We start from the raw sequence: 19,408 nt of genomic DNA, 5'->3' as shown, positions 1-19,408 counted from the left end.
TCAATTCATCAGTCGAAACAAAAGTAAGTAAAAATCTACATCTTTTCTCTCCGACCCGTAAATTACGAAGAAAATTTCTTTGTAAAAAAGCGAGTAAATAGATTTAAACTGTGGATATATAATTTTGTATTTCAGATAAAAATATTAGATATTATCCTAGATCCCCGAATGATTTTTATCTAGTGTGTTTCTGCTACATCTATCATGGTTACACACTAACTTTTTTGTTTTTCAAAAAATAGATTGGTCTGTTGTTGTTTTTTGTTTTTTTTTTTTGTTGAGGGTAAGTGTCTCTTTGAGAAAGAAACAAATTTAGTGACTGGGCGTTATCTATATCCTAGATGAAAAGAGTTTGTGTAAAATACAGGCCGGAATCGTTGACAGAATAGCTCTGGGAATACAGAAAAGAAAAAAAAAATAAACAGGTTGCTCAGATGTGTATATAATTTTGTTGACCGCCGTTTTTCATAATTATGTGGAAGATTATTTCATTTAAATATTTGTTCAGCCAGACAATAAATTATGAAATCGGTTAAACAATTCATATAACGGAAGTGAACTGACGCAATATTGATTCTACTTCCGCCTCTTCGGTTGCTGTCGGTCGCTCTTTAACTTGGTAATTCCACTTTCAAAATCTGCGATAAACGGAAATGATAATCATTTTTGGTGAACATTGGCGATAGCGTTTTTAAGTGATGCTATTGTAAAAAAAAAGAATTAAAACTACCGGAAATAGTAATAAGACTTCAATTACGACGAAATAGATAATAAATAGTTTATTTTCCGGTTAAAACATCCTAAATTAAAGCCATAACATTAATTCATATAAGAAATTATGAATCATATGTACATGTACCACTCTTTATCCATGGGCACACAAATTCGATTTAATTCTCCGACTCGTAGAAATATCCTTTATACAAAAACATATTTTCCCCATGCCGTATTTCCTATATCTGCTGTTCCCAAAAGAGCACATGTATTTAACTACCATGCACTTCCGAACACACTAACTTCAATTTTATTTGAAATCAGAAATTAAATTACACATTAACATGGACAAAATTATTGTTCGGCACTCATTTTGTAGCATTTTAACCAACCACCCCCACCACAACCACCACCAAATAGAAAATATATTTTTCATTCAAATTTAAAGAGAAAAGAGTGATTGCATTTATGTTATCCAATTTAATTTATAACAACCGAAAAAATTATGGTGTGACGACATAGAGTAATCGTGCCATCACGCAATGAATCAATCTGAGAGGGTTTTTTTCGGCTTCAAAAACGTGAGCTACTGTGATATTTCTGCACGTGACTTATAACTTTACAATAAGTAAGATGAAAAAGGATTAAATAATTATCAGGGGAAATATTTTTGGACTATTTAGAAAACCAATTTTCACACATGTTGATCCTCTAAATAGTTTCTCACTCAAATACACAGCTTAAAACAGTTTATTAACCATCTTTTTTGTATTTGGTTCTAAGATTGCGAAATGAAACCCCCAAAATCGCTATTTTTTAATCGATTCGATTGCTTAAGTAGAGGGAAAGATAATAAATGTATATCAGCAATTCATTTCCTGCTAAAAAGTGCACGTGGCCTTAACATTATAAGTATTTAATCCACTTTGATATATACCTCTGTCTCGTCTGCTTTATTTCCTTGGCCTGTTTTCCGGAGCATTGTGGGGAAGCCAAGGGATCGGGTTGTTGTGTTTAATCATGCATGAAACTGAGAAAACCCCCCTCTTTACCCCTAACTTGGCCATGTGGTGCTATTACCGGCCGATTGACCAAAACAAAAAACAAAAACAGGCAGAATCTTAGACAAATCTTTCACAAAGTATTTTTTATTCAAGGTCATGGTGGTTATTTTCACAAATTCCTTCACAAGCTAAACCAAAAAAAAAAAAAACATCACAAACAAGTTTTTCTTCTTCTCAAAATTACATCTGTCTATATATTACACCCACCGAATAAGATTCCCTATATTTCTTACCGAAACTTATAGTAAATTTTAATTCATAGATCTATAGAGACGGCCAGACTGAGATTGAAACCTACAGCGAGTCGGGACTTAAGTCAAGAAAAATCACGGACTGCACGAAATAATCATGATGATGTCAGATTCAAATTTACACAGGAGACGATTTGTCTGTTTCTTTTAGCTAACAATAACAATAATTTAGTGAATTCTACTTACTTTTTAGTTTAGTGAATTATACTTACTTTTTTACCATTCATATGTTAAAAGAAAGGTGCAGATATAAACAATAAAATTCTTTCTTTCATGATCCATGCGGGTTATGAAGGTAGCGATCATAGCAGAAAAAAATTACATAACCCGCGTTAGCGGGTTACGATTTTTGTTCTGCAATGTTGCCACCTTCGTATCCCGCAAGAATCACCAAAGAAAGCATTTTATTGTTTAAATGAAGACACAGGCATGATAAAACAGAGCACTATTCTAATTATTAGGTTAAAAAAAGGGTCCGTGTATATTTGATGAGATTTACAATTTGAACCCATACAGAAACATTTTATATTTACATGTATATTATTTTCCCTCAACTATTCTATTTGTTTGCTTTGTTTTTATCGGGGGTGGAGGTAGGGGTGGCGGTGGGGTAATATAATCGTAAGTTACTCAGTACATCTAAGTCAGAGGGCTTCGGAAAAATGGGATATAATACCTTTTTTCAAAATAGACAATAAAATTAAATAAAATTTTATCACTTTTTTCTTGAATTTTTGTGAAGTCTAATATTGTGGCGCACTAGGTTTAAATGTCATGTATTGTCGTGCAAGTCGTGCTTTAAAAAACCAACTGGCGTTTTTAGTTTTTACCTTTATAAGAATTCTTAGTATGCGTCTTTTAGTCAAATACATGCATTGAATAATTTGAAATTCTAACACATATATATGATGTACTCTCATCCCCAATGATATCTTTATTATGTGTTTTATGCCACCTTAAAAGGGCTGGACGACCATGATATTTTCATCTCCTAGAAAAGTAGAGTTCTTAATATAAAAAAAGCAGGAAAATATTTAAAAACCAATGTTGTTCTTTGTTAATTATTATTAGCAAGGAAAATCATATTTATTTTGAGATGGATCTTATGCTTAATTTGTTTAACATTCCCACCCAATCTTTATATAGTCAGCGGACACGCTACATCTTCACATCATGTTATGTTTGATGCATTTTAAATATAAAAAAAGCACACTGATTATAAACACACTACTTGAAGTGAGTGTTATCGTTACCTACTATTTCATTTACAGGAAATTTGGGATAAGTACATAGCAAGTGTTTGACTTGTGTACGTGAGAACTTCCTAAAATGATCAATTAGTTAACTACAGGGCAATACACGTGGGTTATAAAGATTTCAATTACGTCGAGTATCAAAAACAATATTACGTAAAATGTTTCCATTTAGTTCAGATAATTGACTATTTTATCATGTATGTCCTTCATCGACAGCTGCTTTCTACTTACAAATCCTTTCCTCAAATCAAGCTTGCGGCATGAAATTATTATAAGCTATTTGCCAAAAATTATCAAAATTACCAATATACTTCAAAAAACGCTGCAAAATTAACAATAAACGCCGTATTATGTTCGATTACAAGAGAGATCACAGTGAGACTCGAACCTTACAAGGCCTAACTTTCCACTAGGCCATGCGGTGTCAACATTTGATGACTGTTAATTACTCATCACTGATAAACTAACATGTAACTTGGAACCGGTACAGTAGATGCAGAACAACAGCTCTTGGAAAAAGACAATAAATCTACAATACTGGCACAAACAATAGTTATAACAATGTCACTACACTTGCCTGGGAAATTCTTAAGAGGCTTTTACTGACATCAGATATTAGAGTAAATTCTGTGTTCTTGTTTTACCAATAATGGCGATCTTGCGGTTTGATATGCACCACCAAGCGCAAGAGGCCAAGAAGCATATGAAAACTCTTCTGATTAATTGTAGAACTGGCAAAAATTATCAAATATTCAAATGGTTGCATCAACTGTTAGGTTAATGAACTGTTAGGTTTATTAATCCAGCAAGACCTGCAGCTATGCAAGTCATAGAGTTCAAAATAAAAAGATTGAACAATAAATATTTATTTTCTAATTTGCCCTAAAATACAGGTTTTGGTATCAAAGTATGAAATAAATATTGCTTTGAAACTGAAAGGTCATAAAATTTAGAAAATAGGTCACTGTTACCTACTTTTCAATGTCGGGCCCAGAGATCCAAAGATTCGTCAAATGACAAAGTTTGATGGTCCTAGGCCTCAACTTTTTCGTTATATACATCTGAAATATTCAGCTTCAGTTCATAAGATGCATTAAATGACAAGATTTGATCATTCTAACTCCAAGACTTGGCATATGTTTTTAACACAATGTCAACTTTAAAATGACCATGACCTTGAGACCACACTCTTTGTCCTAGAGTGAAGTCTTCATTTGTGATATATCTTTATTCTTTTGAGTAAATTTGATCTACCCAGTGGTTTTTATTTGAAAAATATTTTTTGACAACCAGTTTTCTACTCAGTGACAAATTCAACAAAAATAGGCCGACTGGTTCTTGAGATGACGTCCATACTCCAAACAATTTATACACACTGCACAATTGTCCACAGTCTTTGACACAGAAGAGCCAATATCAGTGCACCATAGAGACATTGAATTAAATAAAGAATTTTTTTTAGGGGGAGAATCTGGTTTAATCTGGATACTCTGACCCACAGATCCTGGGCTCTGCTGCCACATCTCTAGCATATGAAAATATCATGATGTTCCAGATTACATCCAAGATTCAACTTATCTACTAATGATCTTTATTGGCAAACAACAATAGACTGTTTTCATTTACATTTACCTTATGTGACTAGTAGATAAAAAAAAATTTGGTTCAGATTTTATTCAATTTGTTCACTACAATGAGAAGCTGAAAATAAGTTTGATGAAAAAATAGTTAGAGGTATCACAATAGCGTATAAAAATATATGTCTCACTCTATACAATGTTGACATAAATAAGCCGCAACACATCTAAAATAAATACACATTCTGAATATTCAAACACACGTTATTTGTATGTTCATGTAATTATATAGTACATTTAACAGTATATAAAACATGTACTATCATAAATATAAAGTATATCATTGAGAACAAAAATAGCAAGTAAATGGAGATAACATTTTGTTTTGTCTCCGCTAAACATTCCAGTTGTAGTTGTGTGGGGTGGGGTGGGGTGGGGGGGGGGTCCAACACTCCTATAAATCCCTTTCCACATTCTATTGATCAACAATATAGATAACTGTCATTGACTGCTCATCAATAATAGTTCCATCATTTACATATATGGAATTGCTACATAAGCCCTACAAAAGAATGAGAAAGGAAAGAAAAGATGACATCCAAATGACACACAATTCTGACAAAAAGTTCTTCAAAAAAGGATTATACAATGATATACAATACAGCTGACATCAAAGGGTAAGGGTTAACATCAACTAGGCATAGCACTAAATGTTCACAGTTCAAGAAAAAAGGAGGGCGAGGCCTCCCTCATATCAACATGGCACACAGAAAAAACCCAGGAGAGATGTTCTGTAAGGATGCTGGGACATATGATTGGTGTCCAAAACAAAATTGACAAAATGCAAGTAGCATGGCGACTAGCACTGATTATCGTGCCTACTTATTCACAATGTAGGTCTACTGCATTATGCCAAGGTAAATGAAAGGCCAGTTACTTTACTGCTCATAAAAGTGAATATTGTTGATTAGGTCATGGCATTTAAAATTCGTTAATATTATTACATAAAATCATATCTTAATCAAAAACCACACCTGATTGTTTCAGTTAGATTATTTTTACAAGTCCTACTGTGGAAACTTGGAAAAAACAAAATATGCTTTAAAGGGAAAAATCAGGCACATTCTTTTTTTCAAGGGCCCTTAGTAATATAATGATATTCACAAGAGATGCTATCTTGACCATTTCTATGAAACAAAGGTAACATATCGCTAAAGACATATTTTTCTACACATAAATATATATCTAATACCTACAAAAAAACATTAAGTCTAACAAATTTTATGTTGACCAGTCTGAAAGTCCAAAATAAGAAAAAATATGATGCATGTCACAACTACCGGTAAATAATATGCCCTTATTCTCAGTAAAACTAAAATAGCCAAGTTGCTGTGATGATAAGTTGAAAGCTACAGGTTATTATATATATTATTTTATATATTCATTGAATGGTTCCCCAATATTAGCGACTAGACTCCACTAACTAGTGATTTAATGGGCCTCATCACAGAGATGTACCCTCGACTGTGAATAACATTCTTTCCTTAGGTCCAACAAACAACATGTTGCCCTTATACCCATTCAAAAACATTATAGTCAAATTCTATTACCATATATAAAATGTTTGTATACAATATCAATGACTATTTTTGTAACATGTATCACATGAGTTCACCAAAACTGTATACTTATGTAAAGGGCGCTTCACACAAAACTTAGTCGATAAAGTAATATTTTATACAGTCTCTTAAATAATAACATTTTTATCTTTTTCATTTACTGAATGAACAATTGTTTGATTTTGCTCTGTGTCACAACCTTGTAAATTAGAGCACAAGTTTAAATTGAAATTTCCATGGAGCTTAAAAAAATTCCATTTTCTCAGGCCATTTACTTAAAATGCAAAATATTGTTGTTTTGATTTATCACAACATCATTCTTACTGTAATACATGTCCATGCATAACAATATACAAATATTGACTGGGGTTGAGGGCAACATTGATTATATTAGCCCCCGAGGGACGAAATATTGCCCGACGCGAAGCGGAGGGCAATATTTTCGTCCCTCGGGGGCTAATATAATCAATGTTGCCCGAAAACACAGTCAACATTTGTTTTGTTATATGAAGAAACAAACCAAAATTTAAGAAAGTAATTGAAAACAGATCGCCGTAATTTTTTCAGCTCAATAAAGAATTCACGAATTCAAATTTGTGCAAAGTTCATTTCCAAAATATCCTCAGCATCAAACGGTCACTGTTGATATTCCGCTGACCGGAAGAATGAAAATACAGATGTTCTACCTGATTTTATTTCACAGTAATTCGCAAATCCTTATATCCGTTATGATAGCAAACCGTCGCATTGCGCGTCCGTTGTTTACTTGCCTTGACTGACTGTCTATTATGACGTCACCTTGTTTTGGAGTCGCGAAGAGTTATTTACGTCATCGTTTACGAATCAACAAATCAGAGGCGATTATTTGAAATAGAGGGAATGTTCTCTAGATATTATTCCTAGCCAGTCAATATCAAAAAAATATTGACCGGTCAATATTTTTCGGACGAGCTAATATTACAGTTATATACTACTGAATATAACAAAAAAAAATATCAGGACTGGATCTACAGAATAAAATGTCCTTGATTCATTATTTATCACTTCAGTTTAAGCTTTTTTACATTAAAAAAAAAACAACCACAATTTTTGGATGTATTATTCCAAAATACATACTGAATATTCAAAAATTTTGTGACAATCTAATTCCCCCCCCCCCTTTTTTTTATTCATTTATGCACCACAAAATATTAAATACACAGAGATTATTCGGTATTGTTGGTAGAAGAAAGTTTTTAAAAGGCAAAAAAATGACGGATGCAAATAAAAAAAAGTATTTCATTTTCTCTGTATTCACAAATTTTTTTGATATGTACAGAAAGTATAATTTGCTGATTGAACTACTATAGTATACCTTTAATAAAAATCTAATTTTCCGTGACATATTCAGAGTTAACATCCTCTACATTAAATACACATACATGTACTAGAGATTTTACCCTTGTTACCTAATGGTAACTGTCAGACAATAGAAGGTTCTGGGTCATTTATTGATGGCCCATATCAACATACACTATACATATTCTGTAAGGGCATTGATCACAGGCAGTTACACTAGATTGGCATCTTTGGCCATTCCATAGAAGACTGAAGTCTTGTTCTTCAGTAGATTATCAGGGCTGTCATATTCCTTCACTAGGCCTTGGTCTAACACTAGTACTCTAGAAAGAGAGAAAAAAACCATTTACATGTATGTCAAAATCATGCAAGTACTAGACCTTGAAGTGAAGTAGCTGTAAGCACAAATGTTCAAACTAGAGTAAGGCACAGTGAATTCACTCCACAGTACAAGGAACAACAATCTAAATAATTTCTAGTTCATTTTCAATCTCATATTTATAATAGGTTTAAATCAAAAGACTATTGAAAAAAATTGACACCTTAAAAAATATATATCATCTCTTGATGAGTATGAATAGGAAATAGAGTAAACTACAGTAAGAGGAACTGTACAGTGAATTCCACGTTTTAAGGAAAAGCAATCTATATACTATTTCTAGTTTTTACAATTTCATATTTTAATGGGTTTATATTGAAAGACTATTTTATAAATGATAAATAAATCGTCTCTTTAATGAGCTTTCTGAAATAGGAAGTAAATCTCTTTAAGAGGACAGCGTACTTATCGTAGTCCATGATGGTGTTGAGCCTGTGTGCTATGGTCAGCACCGTGCTGTCCTTGAACTCCGTCCTGATGGTCTTCTGGATAAGGTCATCCGTCTCCATGTCTACTGCAGCAGTGGCCTCATCCAGAATCAGGATCTTGGATTTCCTTAGGAGGGTCCTCGCCAGACAAACCAGCTGTCTTTGGCCAACACTGATAAAAAATGTGGATAATAAGGAAAACTTTTTAACAACATATGTACAATAAAAAACTTGTACCGGTAACATACATGATGATTTTTTTTTTCATCATCTACTAATTACTTGTATTATACAACTTCACATTTGAGTTGATGAATACTAAATTTACAATGCAATTTTTAAAAAAAATCAAAATAAAAAAGCAGCCTATTATGTACCGTAGAAGCAGAAATATTCATTGAGGATTTAATTTCATTTTTTTCGTTGGCAGTATTAATCAACAAAATTAAATTCATGACGAATTTTCAACACAAGTATTAATGAATACAGAGATTACAATATCATGAAATTAAATGCCAATAAAATTTTATTTGGTTTAAAAACAAATTTTTGACCCAACGAAAAAAAGTGCTTCTACAGTATTTACTATATACATGTAGTTTTAGCCCAAACTCGTATTTCCCAATCAACTTGAAAATATCACACTCAAGATTGTTGACTTTTTTGATATGTTATGCTGTATTAAGCATACCAGTCCATGTATTGATGTAACAATGTTAATTCTTTTTCTATTTATTTATGTCTCCTTCCATTTATGTTAATCTGAATATTAAAAGAAGAGCCCATCCTGAGGCTCCTCATTAAATATATACAACACTGCAGGTGTGTATTGGATATACATGTACATGTACATGTATGTATAGGATATACATGCATGTAGAGGATATACATGTATGCTTAACACAGTTCTGAATAAAAAAAAAATGTCAGACAGTGACCTTTATGTACGTGACTTTTCATACAGAAGTGTGAGGCATGTTTTGTACTTATAACGCTGCCCTTTAAATTTCATTCATGATTTCCGATTAGGTCAGATTTACATGTAGGTCAATATTTTTTCCTTTATAGCATTTGGATCTCGCACAATACTTTGTAACGACCTATTTAACTTTTTGGTTTTTTTTTAAATTTGATACAAAATGTTACAAAAATTCATGCCAACCTTTAATAAAATCATGAGAGTTTACACTGATACCACCTGAATTTTTGTGTAAAAGTCGCCCTATATATATCTTAATTTTTTTTGTTCTAAAAATTGGCTCTATTGCCCTATTAACGGGACTGAAATAAAATACGAAAATGGTTACATGTTTACCCGAGACAGCCTAATTTCATCTGTTTAATAATAGTGATGCAGTTTGATATTACATTGAATATTACGTAGACTCACTAATATCAGACTGCCAATGATTAAATATCACAGCAATGACTATTGAAACTCAAGTGTTGCTCTCCTTCTCTACATTTTTCTCTACCTCTTCAACACATGCAACCTGAGGATTTCATCCTCTCGGTAAGATTAACAATGCACTGCCTTCGACAACTCACCTCAAATTTTGGCCTCCCTCTCCACACTCATGCTGTAATCCTTCTGGAAGACCTTCTACAAAAGCTTTCAAATGAGAATGTTGCAGAGCATGCCAGATGTTCTCATCTGTGTACGCATTGAATGGATCAATGTTCATGCGTAGAGTTCCAGAAAATAACACTGGGTCCTGCAAACATGAAGTCATGTACATTGTCAACTACATTGTATAAATTCCGACACTGAAAATTACAACTCTTTTCTTTCGTGTTAATTTTCAATATTTACAATCTTACATAAAAATATTCCGATTTTGAGAATTGCGTACCTGAGGTAGAATGGTAAGCTTGCCCCTGAGATCATGCAGTCCGATGTCAGAGATTCTCTGACCGTCAATCACAATCTGACCCCCAGCAGATTCAATCAACCGGAACAGGGCCACAGTCAGAGAAGATTTACCTGCCCCTGTTCTTCCAACTATACCTACCTGTTAAAATATCATATATTCAAATATATCATAAATGTATCAAAAAGGATAAAAGGGTTCAAAGGTGTAATGAACAATGCTTGGTCTAAAATAAACACATATTTAAGGAATTTGAATTTATATAATAATTTGAATATGAATGATTTCAGGGATAACTTGGAATGGCAATCTTACTTTTTGGCCACCTAGTACTTGGAAAGATATTCCTCTCAGTACCAGATCTAAGCCCTCTCTGTATCTGGTCTTGTAGTCATGGAAGATAACTCCTCCATTAGCTGGCCAATCATGGGGTGGTCTCCTGAAGGGGCGAATCCATTCCGCCTGTCAACATGTTCAAATTACTATTAGTGCATGCAGAAACTGACTTTATTTCTAATAATTTTAATTTTTTACCATCCTCTGCATTTGAATGCATTACTGTAAACCTTAATCATGCTGGCTAAACAATAAACGTATCAATTTTGAAAAGCAAAGACTATAAATATTGTTTTATCCTTGATATATGCATTTGCAAATTTAAAATACAAGCATACAACCCTTTTTGTGTACATATTTTTTAAAATGATTACCTCAGTTTCTACTTCAGAATACTCTTTAAGTCTTTCTACTGCAACAACATTGGTCTCTAATTCAGCTGTTTGTCTGACCAACATGTTCAGGGCACTTGTCACCTACAAAAATTGCAATAATACAATGTTCATCTGAAAATTGTGAACAGGTACCTAGCTATATGTATGTGGCAGAGTATGCTTCACAAGACTGTACTAGAAATTACACCCATGATGAGTGATGTTCAGTGTGTTTGGAGTTAACACACAAAAATACATGTAACAACAAATATCAACAATATGAAAGGAAGGCAAGTATGTGACTGACGCTGCATCATGAAACCATATAATGTGTCTTCATTTTGCAGGGACATAATTAAAATCAACTCATGATTTTAAAGGAATAACTGCAATGTTAAAAGAAAATTGAATGTACATGTAATTATAACAGGGGTAATATGAACTATACCTGCAGAGCATATGACACTGAGAGACCGACTAATCCTCCACTAAGGTTGGGTGTGACCACAGCAAATATAGCAGCAGCAAACACAATCAGATTGCCAGCAAACTCCAGTCTCCAGCCCAGCCATCTGAAGAGTACCAGGTTTATTACATATTCTTTATTACAATACTCACAGCTATGATATGTCCACTATACAAATGTAGCTCACGGAGCTATAACAGGCAATCATGGTATCAACAGGAGGGAAAATTATTTTATCAAATTGTTTCTCAATCAATTTTATGGAATTTACAAAAGAAAATATTACCAGTTATATAACTGAAGTGGTCTTCATCTTTAAACACAAAAAAATATGCTGCGGCATTAAAGTAAAAGGCATTAAAGAAATATTAATATAATCTAAACTTGAGTTCTTTGTCCTGTGTACTTGTAACGGTACTTATCAACATTCATAAGAACACTCTAACAATCCCATTTACTAGTACCTGTTGGAAGCTATCCTGGCAAAGTAGTACAGTATATTTTTATCCACCCTAGACAGAGACTCGTTGATAAATCTTTCTTGTTCATAGTAGGCTCGGATGGAGGAGGCCCCACTAAGGGACTCACTAAAATGGTTAAAAATTGGTGACCGGGTGGTCGACTCAATTCTCTGGAGTTGTCTAGATGTTGGCACATAAAATCTCTGTAACAGAGCAAATACATACATGTACAAGTGATTATAAGAAATACGAACTTGCTATTTACGTTTCATGAGCATATCTATATAATGATCTAAGGAACAACAGATCTAAGACAAATCCACAACTTCCCAGTGCTTAGTCAGAGTAGAGCTCTTTATTTACATCTTATCAAATACTTTCATTTCAATCAATGTCAGCCAAACACTGACAAAAATGCTGATTTCAAAAAAGTAAACATTTGAGACTAACAGACCCATGAACTATTGTTCATTATTAATACAATTATTATACAATTACATTTACCAGGAACATTGTAATGAGGAATCTACAGTTTATCTTATGTTGATGCTGTTCTATTCTTACCTGTACAGCGAAATAAAATATGAGCACAGGGACTATGATGGTCATAAAGAGAGGGGTGCTGTAACTGATGACAATAAAGGTACTGAGTGTGCTAAAGAACATGTTCATCCACATCCTCAGCACCATAGGCAGGGTGCTGTCCGTCGTCTCCACGTCCCGAGAGAACCGGTTCACGATGCGCCCGCTGGGAGTCGTATCGAAGAAGCTCATGGGTGCCTTCATCACGTTCTCCAACATTGCATTGTGAAGTTTCCGTGAAGCGTCCACCATTTTGTACGTTGCAAGCAGTGTGTAAATCATGATCACAGCACCTTGAAAACAAGGCAAAAGAAACTGCTTCAGAAATCAATAAAGTTGAATAAAAAAAACATTTTTTAGACATGATGTATTTTGTACATAAGTCTGTAAAACATCAGTGGTGAATATCTTCTGATCTATTTAAGTTTTCATAGTTAAATTCAATTGCATTGAGGTAAGTACCTTGCACAACACCAAAGGCTGCATAAATGCCAAGAAACATGTAGTTCCGATTCTGATATTCTGTGGTATTAGCCAGACTGATATTAGCCAGTTCCTTATCAGTAGTCCATATAGATAGCCAGATGTTGGCTCCTACACTAGAAACTTGGAAGATAATGAAGATAGCCAGGATTATCGCGGAGGCTGCCATTCCAATGGCGCGGAAATACATCATAAACACCTTCCACTTCACCTGAAATAATTTGGGATTATAAAATAATTAAGATATCCATTGTCTATACCTATTTTCAGTGAGGTTTTATTTGATCTAAAATGACCATACATTTTAAATATGCATGGTTTGGAGGAGTGAAAACAGCTAAATTGAATTCTAAACAATAAAATAATATGCTTTAATTGAAGTAAAAAAGGTATTGTATTGTAATGTTTATTACCAAGAACCATACGATTATCGTAATAAATACATCTACTAGTGCACTTTGAGTAAAATCATATATTTCCATCTATGCTTTTTCTAGGATACAATCATATTACTGTAATGTATCGTGTATAATACGCACTCGTGTATAATACGCACCCCCAAAGTTGACCAAAAAAAAGCGAAAAAACAGCAGGTCCTATGTATAACACGCACCCAAAAAATGGCGAAATCAACGGCCGCAATTTCCCCCAAAACAATCGATGTTTCATGATAATTTTATAATCTATGCGCAATTTCTTTCATTTTGTGATCGGAATGTAGCCCAATGATGAAAATCGACGGCCGCCATTTTTCCAAATAACTATCGATGTTTAATGATAATTTTGTAACCCAAGCGCAATTACTGTAATTTCATGATCGGAACATTGCCCAAGCGATATTAGAGTCAAAGTTCTTACAATTTTACTTAAAAAGGACGGCATGATTTACATTGGCGGTATCAAATATCATTAGACACTTCGTAAAACAGTGGAAAAGTTGAAGATCATCATACGTAGGGAAGAACGGCAACCGAGCTAAGTTATAATGTTTGCAGATATAAACCAAAACAACATCAAAAGAAATGATTTGATTGATTAATTATAGTCAAACTCATTGATTGTTGTTAAATAAACATTCTGAAGAAACGTATGTATGTCGTATATCGTCATTATCAAGTCGTACAAATGATCGATGTATTTTTAGCAGTGTCTTTGTAAAGCAGTAACGTTTAACTGCATAACTGGACACGAAGTAATCAAGTTTAATAAAATCAGAATAATCGCTAATCTTCATGCACTTGAAAACACCCTGTGAAGTCCGACACAAGACAGGTGCATGCTTCTGACACCGGAAATTGTTAAACAAACATTGACCACGCGCCGAGTCAACAGGCGATTGCTTACGTAATGGCGAATACACTGACGATATTTAAACTTGTTTGATGCAAGAAATAGTGTTGAGAGTGGATAAATATTTCAATACATGGAAATAAAACTAAGAATAAGGTATTTCTGATGCAGTAAATTTAGTATTTAGTATACAATCGTACAACTTGCATAACGCGCTATATCAGCAGAAAATATACACTCATACAACTTGCATAACATGTTATATCGGCAGTCACGTCTCCCGAGGTATAAAGAATCACGGCTTGAAAAAATGGGGTAAAATTTTAGTCCTATGTATAACACGCACCCCCCACTTTTGATCAAATTTTGGCTGAAAAAAAGTGCGTGTTATACACGCGACATTACGGTAGTTTTAAACATCATTCGCAACAATTATAAATCAGGGTGTTTTAGAGAATTCCCTTACTTTGCCTTTTTCTGCCTTTTCTTCCTGAATAAGCTTATCTTTTTCTTTCATTTTTGGCTGGTCACCTGGAGCCTTAACATCCTTTTTGTCTTTTCCTGGAAGTTCAGATCCATCAATGGTTGAGATAGAGCGGGCTAAGGGAGCTTTGGCACTTTTGTCTTTCCTACACAAATTATTCAAAAGGTAACATTATACATGTACTATTATAAAGTTTAATATTTTATTCTACATTTGGTTTTTTATTTTTTTTTATCTGATTTAATCACTGACAGATGTATTACTGTATACAGCAAAATATTTGCCCCTGTTTAATTTTCGCTCCTTTTTGTCCTTATGTCAGCGTGCAAATTTAAAACTGGGCGAATTCCTTTGTCTCAAATTATGAATCTTTAAACACAATTTTGCCCGAGTGAATTCAAGATGGGGCAAAACCGTTTTCAAGGGAAGCAGAGCGAAAATAACTCAGTATACTGTATTGATGTATTATCAAGACCTTTTGCGGGCTTTTCCCTCTTCCCCTGAAGTGGCCCCTGTGTCTGAGGTCACAGATTCCACTCTTTCTAAAATTTTACTTTTCATCTGCTCGACTGAAAATAAAAAGAACATTTCTGCAATTTATGTTTATCCAAATTCAATACAAACATAACTGTAGTTCATTCCTATTCAAAACAAACAACTATTATTTTTTCTTAGTATACATTCTGTTTATACACTTTTTTTTTTATTCAATTTTGTTTAACTTTTTAATGTATTAAAGATGATAAAAATCTGCTATTTTAACAAAACACTTTACACCCTGCACAAGTTTATTGGCTTTTCCTAACACTGATTAATCATTGAAACTAATAGCTAGATGCATTCAATTTCCATAACAGAAATCATGTAATTACTAACTTATCAGACCATTGTAAACTTATTGTCCCCCTTAACAAAAATTATTATTTTGGTTATGCCTTAAGATATACAGTAGTAGGTGTTCCAGAGGAAAACAAACTTACTTTTGTCCTCTCAGAACACCATGAAATGTATATATTGTAAAATGCATTGAAAACTAAATATATTAATCTTTATAGGCCTCTTTTGAAGATATCAAGAGCATCTTCAAATAATAGGACATGATAATTCATTTCACAGCAAATACTAAATTAATAAAAAAGATAGATCATCTTGTCTAGCAGTGCTAAAACAGGTGAAAATTATTTTTACTTTCTTCATCCTCCTCCTCATCAGGGTTTTCCTGTGTTAAGTAGGTCTTCAGGAACTGAGCGAAGGCTCCATCATGACTCAGGAGTTCATCATAGGTTCCCATCTCTGTTATTTTCCCATCAATCAGCACAATGATGGAGTCTACTAGTGGTAACCAGTGAACTCCATGTGTTACCATAATTCTTGTCTGGAATAAAACAACATCACATGCAAATATATTGCTGTAAAAAATTACGATTGTTGAGAAAAGTTTTGTGTTAAAGTGAGAAACCAGTACTTGAAGAATCAACTTTCAGGAATTTTTAGGGGCTTAATTTAACCCCCCTCCCTCCCAAATTTATTATTTTAATCAAAATTATTACTTTATAATCAACAATCTTATCTATTGACATTGAATATTCTCTACCATTTTCTTGCAAAGTAAATAAACTAATTAAACTGTATCATTAAAAATTTGAGGGAAAAAACCCTTTTAAGCATCTTTTAAAATGGTTGTCACATGTATTTCATAGACATGTTACCAGTGTCACTTTCTCAGTAGAATTTTCAAGAAACTAAAAGAACAAAACCTTAAAATGCATGAAAATTTCCATTATCAAATGATCAATGAAAATACATGTTCTTCCATCCTGAACGTTTAACAAGAGGCCTACAGGGCTTGGAAGTCTCCTAAGTACCATAACTCTAAGATTGACCTGTCAAAGGGTCTCAGTATTGCATTCTATGCTTCATTTTGAAGTCTAAAACACTAATCTGAATTTGATGTTTGAATTTATCTGTACTCCACATACCTACAGCCTGAACCCCAAACACAGAGGCCATTAATTTCACAAGTTAAAAAGGTAACATTGATAATAAATGATGCGTGAATCATCGCACTGGAGACAATGACAAACAAACACCAATTGCATTTCCATTAACACTGACCTTATTACGCAGCAATCCTTTGGCCCCAACAACTTTCTGGAAAATGTGTTTGCCGACATGGGAGTCGACGGCACTGAGGGGATCATCCAGCATGTAGATATCGGCGTTGTTATAAACGGCCCGCGCCAGGCTCACTCTCTGCTTCTGTCCGCCGCTCAAATTTATGCCCTACAAAACAAAACACAAAAGACAAAAGTCACAAAACAAAAGACAATAGTTTTATCACAAAATAAACCTCTTTTTATGGGGTATGAAAATGTCTGAATTCCACACAGTTTAGTTTTACTTAATTTATCAATATAAAGTTATTTTTGAGGTTGTATCAATCAATGTATTGTGATTTCACTCTGTTATATCAAATGGAATGAGGAGCCCTGGTGGGTTTTATGAATATGATTCATTCCTTTTATTTAAAACACTTTCTTTACAGAGAGTATAAAAGAGCAAAAGTACCTGAATTTAATACATAAATGAAATATTTTACAGCTTTTGTTTACCAGTGACAGTTATAAATGTAGTACAATGACAACTAAAATTCCTATAAAAAGATAGGTCTTCACAAAGTTCTAGTGAGTAGGTGCGACATTGGGAGTTAATGACCCAGTACTAAGCCAACACACCTTTTCCCCGATTTCTGTCATGTCTCCACCCGTCAGGATCTCTAGGTCGGTTTTGAGAGCACACGCCTCCAGAATTTCATCGTACTTGCCCTCTTCCATTTGTTTACCAAATAGGATGTTGTCTTTGACGGTAGCGTTCTGAATCCATGCTTGTTGTGGGACATAAGCCACATTGCCCTGGGGTGCAAAGAAAATGGAACTGGTAATGTAAACGTTATTTCATTTTGGTCAAGTTTCTCGCAGTTTTTTGCATTACTTTTCAATTAATTTTTTTGTTGTATAAAATATACATAAAGTAAAAACCCTGTGATCTGTACAGGGGTTATCTAAATAATACTTACATAGACATTGACACTTCCGGAGAGTTTGTCCATTTCTCCAAGCAGGGCGGAGAGCAGAGAGGACTTCCCGGAGCCCACCTGTCCTACCACTGCCACCAACTTCCCGGCGGGAATCTTGATGTTAACACTGCAGGAAAACAAAATAAACTACACCTGTTTTTGTCTTCAACAAAAAGGAACGGCTTTTTGACAACCCCTTAAACCTCATACTTAAATTGTTTAAAAAATTGCACGATTCTTTATAACAACAGATGTTTGTGAAACACTGATGCCCCCCTCCCTCGAAAACATCCAAAGAAAATGAACGTATTATTAAAAACTGCAAATATTTGGAATTTTTCTAAGTCCAAGGGGCATAACTCTGTCGAAAATTGCACAATCGTACCAAATATTGATTTTGCCCTAGATGTTATCTTAATTAATCTGTATACCAAATTTCATATCAATATGTGCATCTTCTGCAAAGAAAATGTGCGGAAACTGCAAATAACTTGAATTTTTCCAAGTCCAAAGGCCATAACTCTGTCGAAAATCGCTCGATCGTACCCAATATCAAACTTAACCTAGATATTATCATGATAAACCTGTATACCAAATTTCATTTCAATATGTTCATCCTCTGTGAAGAAAATGAGCGGAAACCGCAAATAACAGGAATTCATCAACGTCCAAGGGCCATAACTCTGTCGAAAATTGCTCAATCGTACCCAATAATGAACTTGACCTAGATATTATCATGATAAACCTGTATATCAAATTTCATTTCAATATGTTCATCTTCTGCGAAGAAAATGAACGGAAACTGTTGATGGACCAACCGACCAACAGACAGCAGCAAAGCAATATGCCCTCCCTTCTTCAAGGGGGGGGGGGGGGGGGGGGGGGGGGGCATAATAAAATGAGAGACACATGGTATAAACAAACTTGTAAGAACTTTAAATGCCCAAAGAAAGATAACTCTAGAACTTTATATCCAAATATATATGGCGATTTTAATGCATTGTGAAACAGTTTATACCGCCAAATTTGGTATCTCTGAGGCACAATGGTTGAAGCTTCAGGCTACCAACTTGCAGGTCCTGAGTTCAAAAACTGCAGGGGTTTTTATTTTCATGAAGAGTGATAAAATTTTAAAAGATGATTTTTTTCCCAAATTTTTTTTTTATTTTTTGGTCATTTTCAAGTCATACACATGCTACAAATCCATATTTTTAAGTGATTTAGAAGAATGGGCTTGTATGCAGAACTTTACTCAAGTGTGTGGAGGACCCTTAAAGAAAATCTTCACACAAATCCATATTTAAGAAATTACTAATTTATCATGAACAAAACTTGGTAGATTTAATGATTACCAACCAA

General features: G+C 33.9%; 1 protein-coding gene across 3 annotated transcripts in view; it reads right to left on the bottom strand.

Annotated features, from left to right (window-relative positions):
• Nucleotides 1-4,944: 4,944 nt before the first annotated feature.
• The window catches only part of LOC128192540 (multidrug resistance-associated protein 1-like), a 29,720-nt gene continuing 15,256 nt past the window's right edge, over nucleotides 4,945-19,408 (bottom strand). For all 3 annotated transcript variants that reach the window (XM_052865290.1, XM_052865291.1, XM_052865292.1), the window contains 16 exons: nucleotides 18,050-18,176; nucleotides 17,709-17,885; nucleotides 17,089-17,256; nucleotides 16,162-16,348; nucleotides 15,449-15,542; nucleotides 14,956-15,118; nucleotides 13,179-13,410; nucleotides 12,699-13,009; nucleotides 12,138-12,337; nucleotides 11,656-11,779; nucleotides 11,208-11,309; nucleotides 10,813-10,959; nucleotides 10,480-10,638; nucleotides 10,175-10,341; nucleotides 8,604-8,798; nucleotides 4,945-8,142 (listed from right to left, as the gene is read on the bottom strand). In XM_052865290.1, coding sequence (XP_052721250.1) covers nucleotides 8,031-8,142; nucleotides 8,604-8,798; nucleotides 10,175-10,341; nucleotides 10,480-10,638; nucleotides 10,813-10,959; nucleotides 11,208-11,309; nucleotides 11,656-11,779; nucleotides 12,138-12,337; nucleotides 12,699-13,009; nucleotides 13,179-13,410; nucleotides 14,956-15,118; nucleotides 15,449-15,542; nucleotides 16,162-16,348; nucleotides 17,089-17,256; nucleotides 17,709-17,885; nucleotides 18,050-18,176 — 2,665 coding nt within the window. In that variant the 3' untranslated portion in view covers nucleotides 4,945-8,030. The remainder of the gene's footprint in view (nucleotides 8,143-8,603; nucleotides 8,799-10,174; nucleotides 10,342-10,479; nucleotides 10,639-10,812; nucleotides 10,960-11,207; nucleotides 11,310-11,655; nucleotides 11,780-12,137; nucleotides 12,338-12,698; nucleotides 13,010-13,178; nucleotides 13,411-14,955; nucleotides 15,119-15,448; nucleotides 15,543-16,161; nucleotides 16,349-17,088; nucleotides 17,257-17,708; nucleotides 17,886-18,049; nucleotides 18,177-19,408) is intronic.

The sequence above is a fragment of the Crassostrea angulata genome, chromosome 7 (assembly GCF_025612915.1).
Source record: "Crassostrea angulata isolate pt1a10 chromosome 7, ASM2561291v2, whole genome shotgun sequence".
In the NCBI taxonomy this organism is placed as follows: domain Eukaryota; kingdom Metazoa; phylum Mollusca; class Bivalvia; order Ostreida; family Ostreidae; genus Magallana; species Magallana angulata.
The sequence above is the reverse complement of the archived record's forward strand: the minus strand, read 5'-3'. Positions and strand labels throughout refer to the sequence as shown.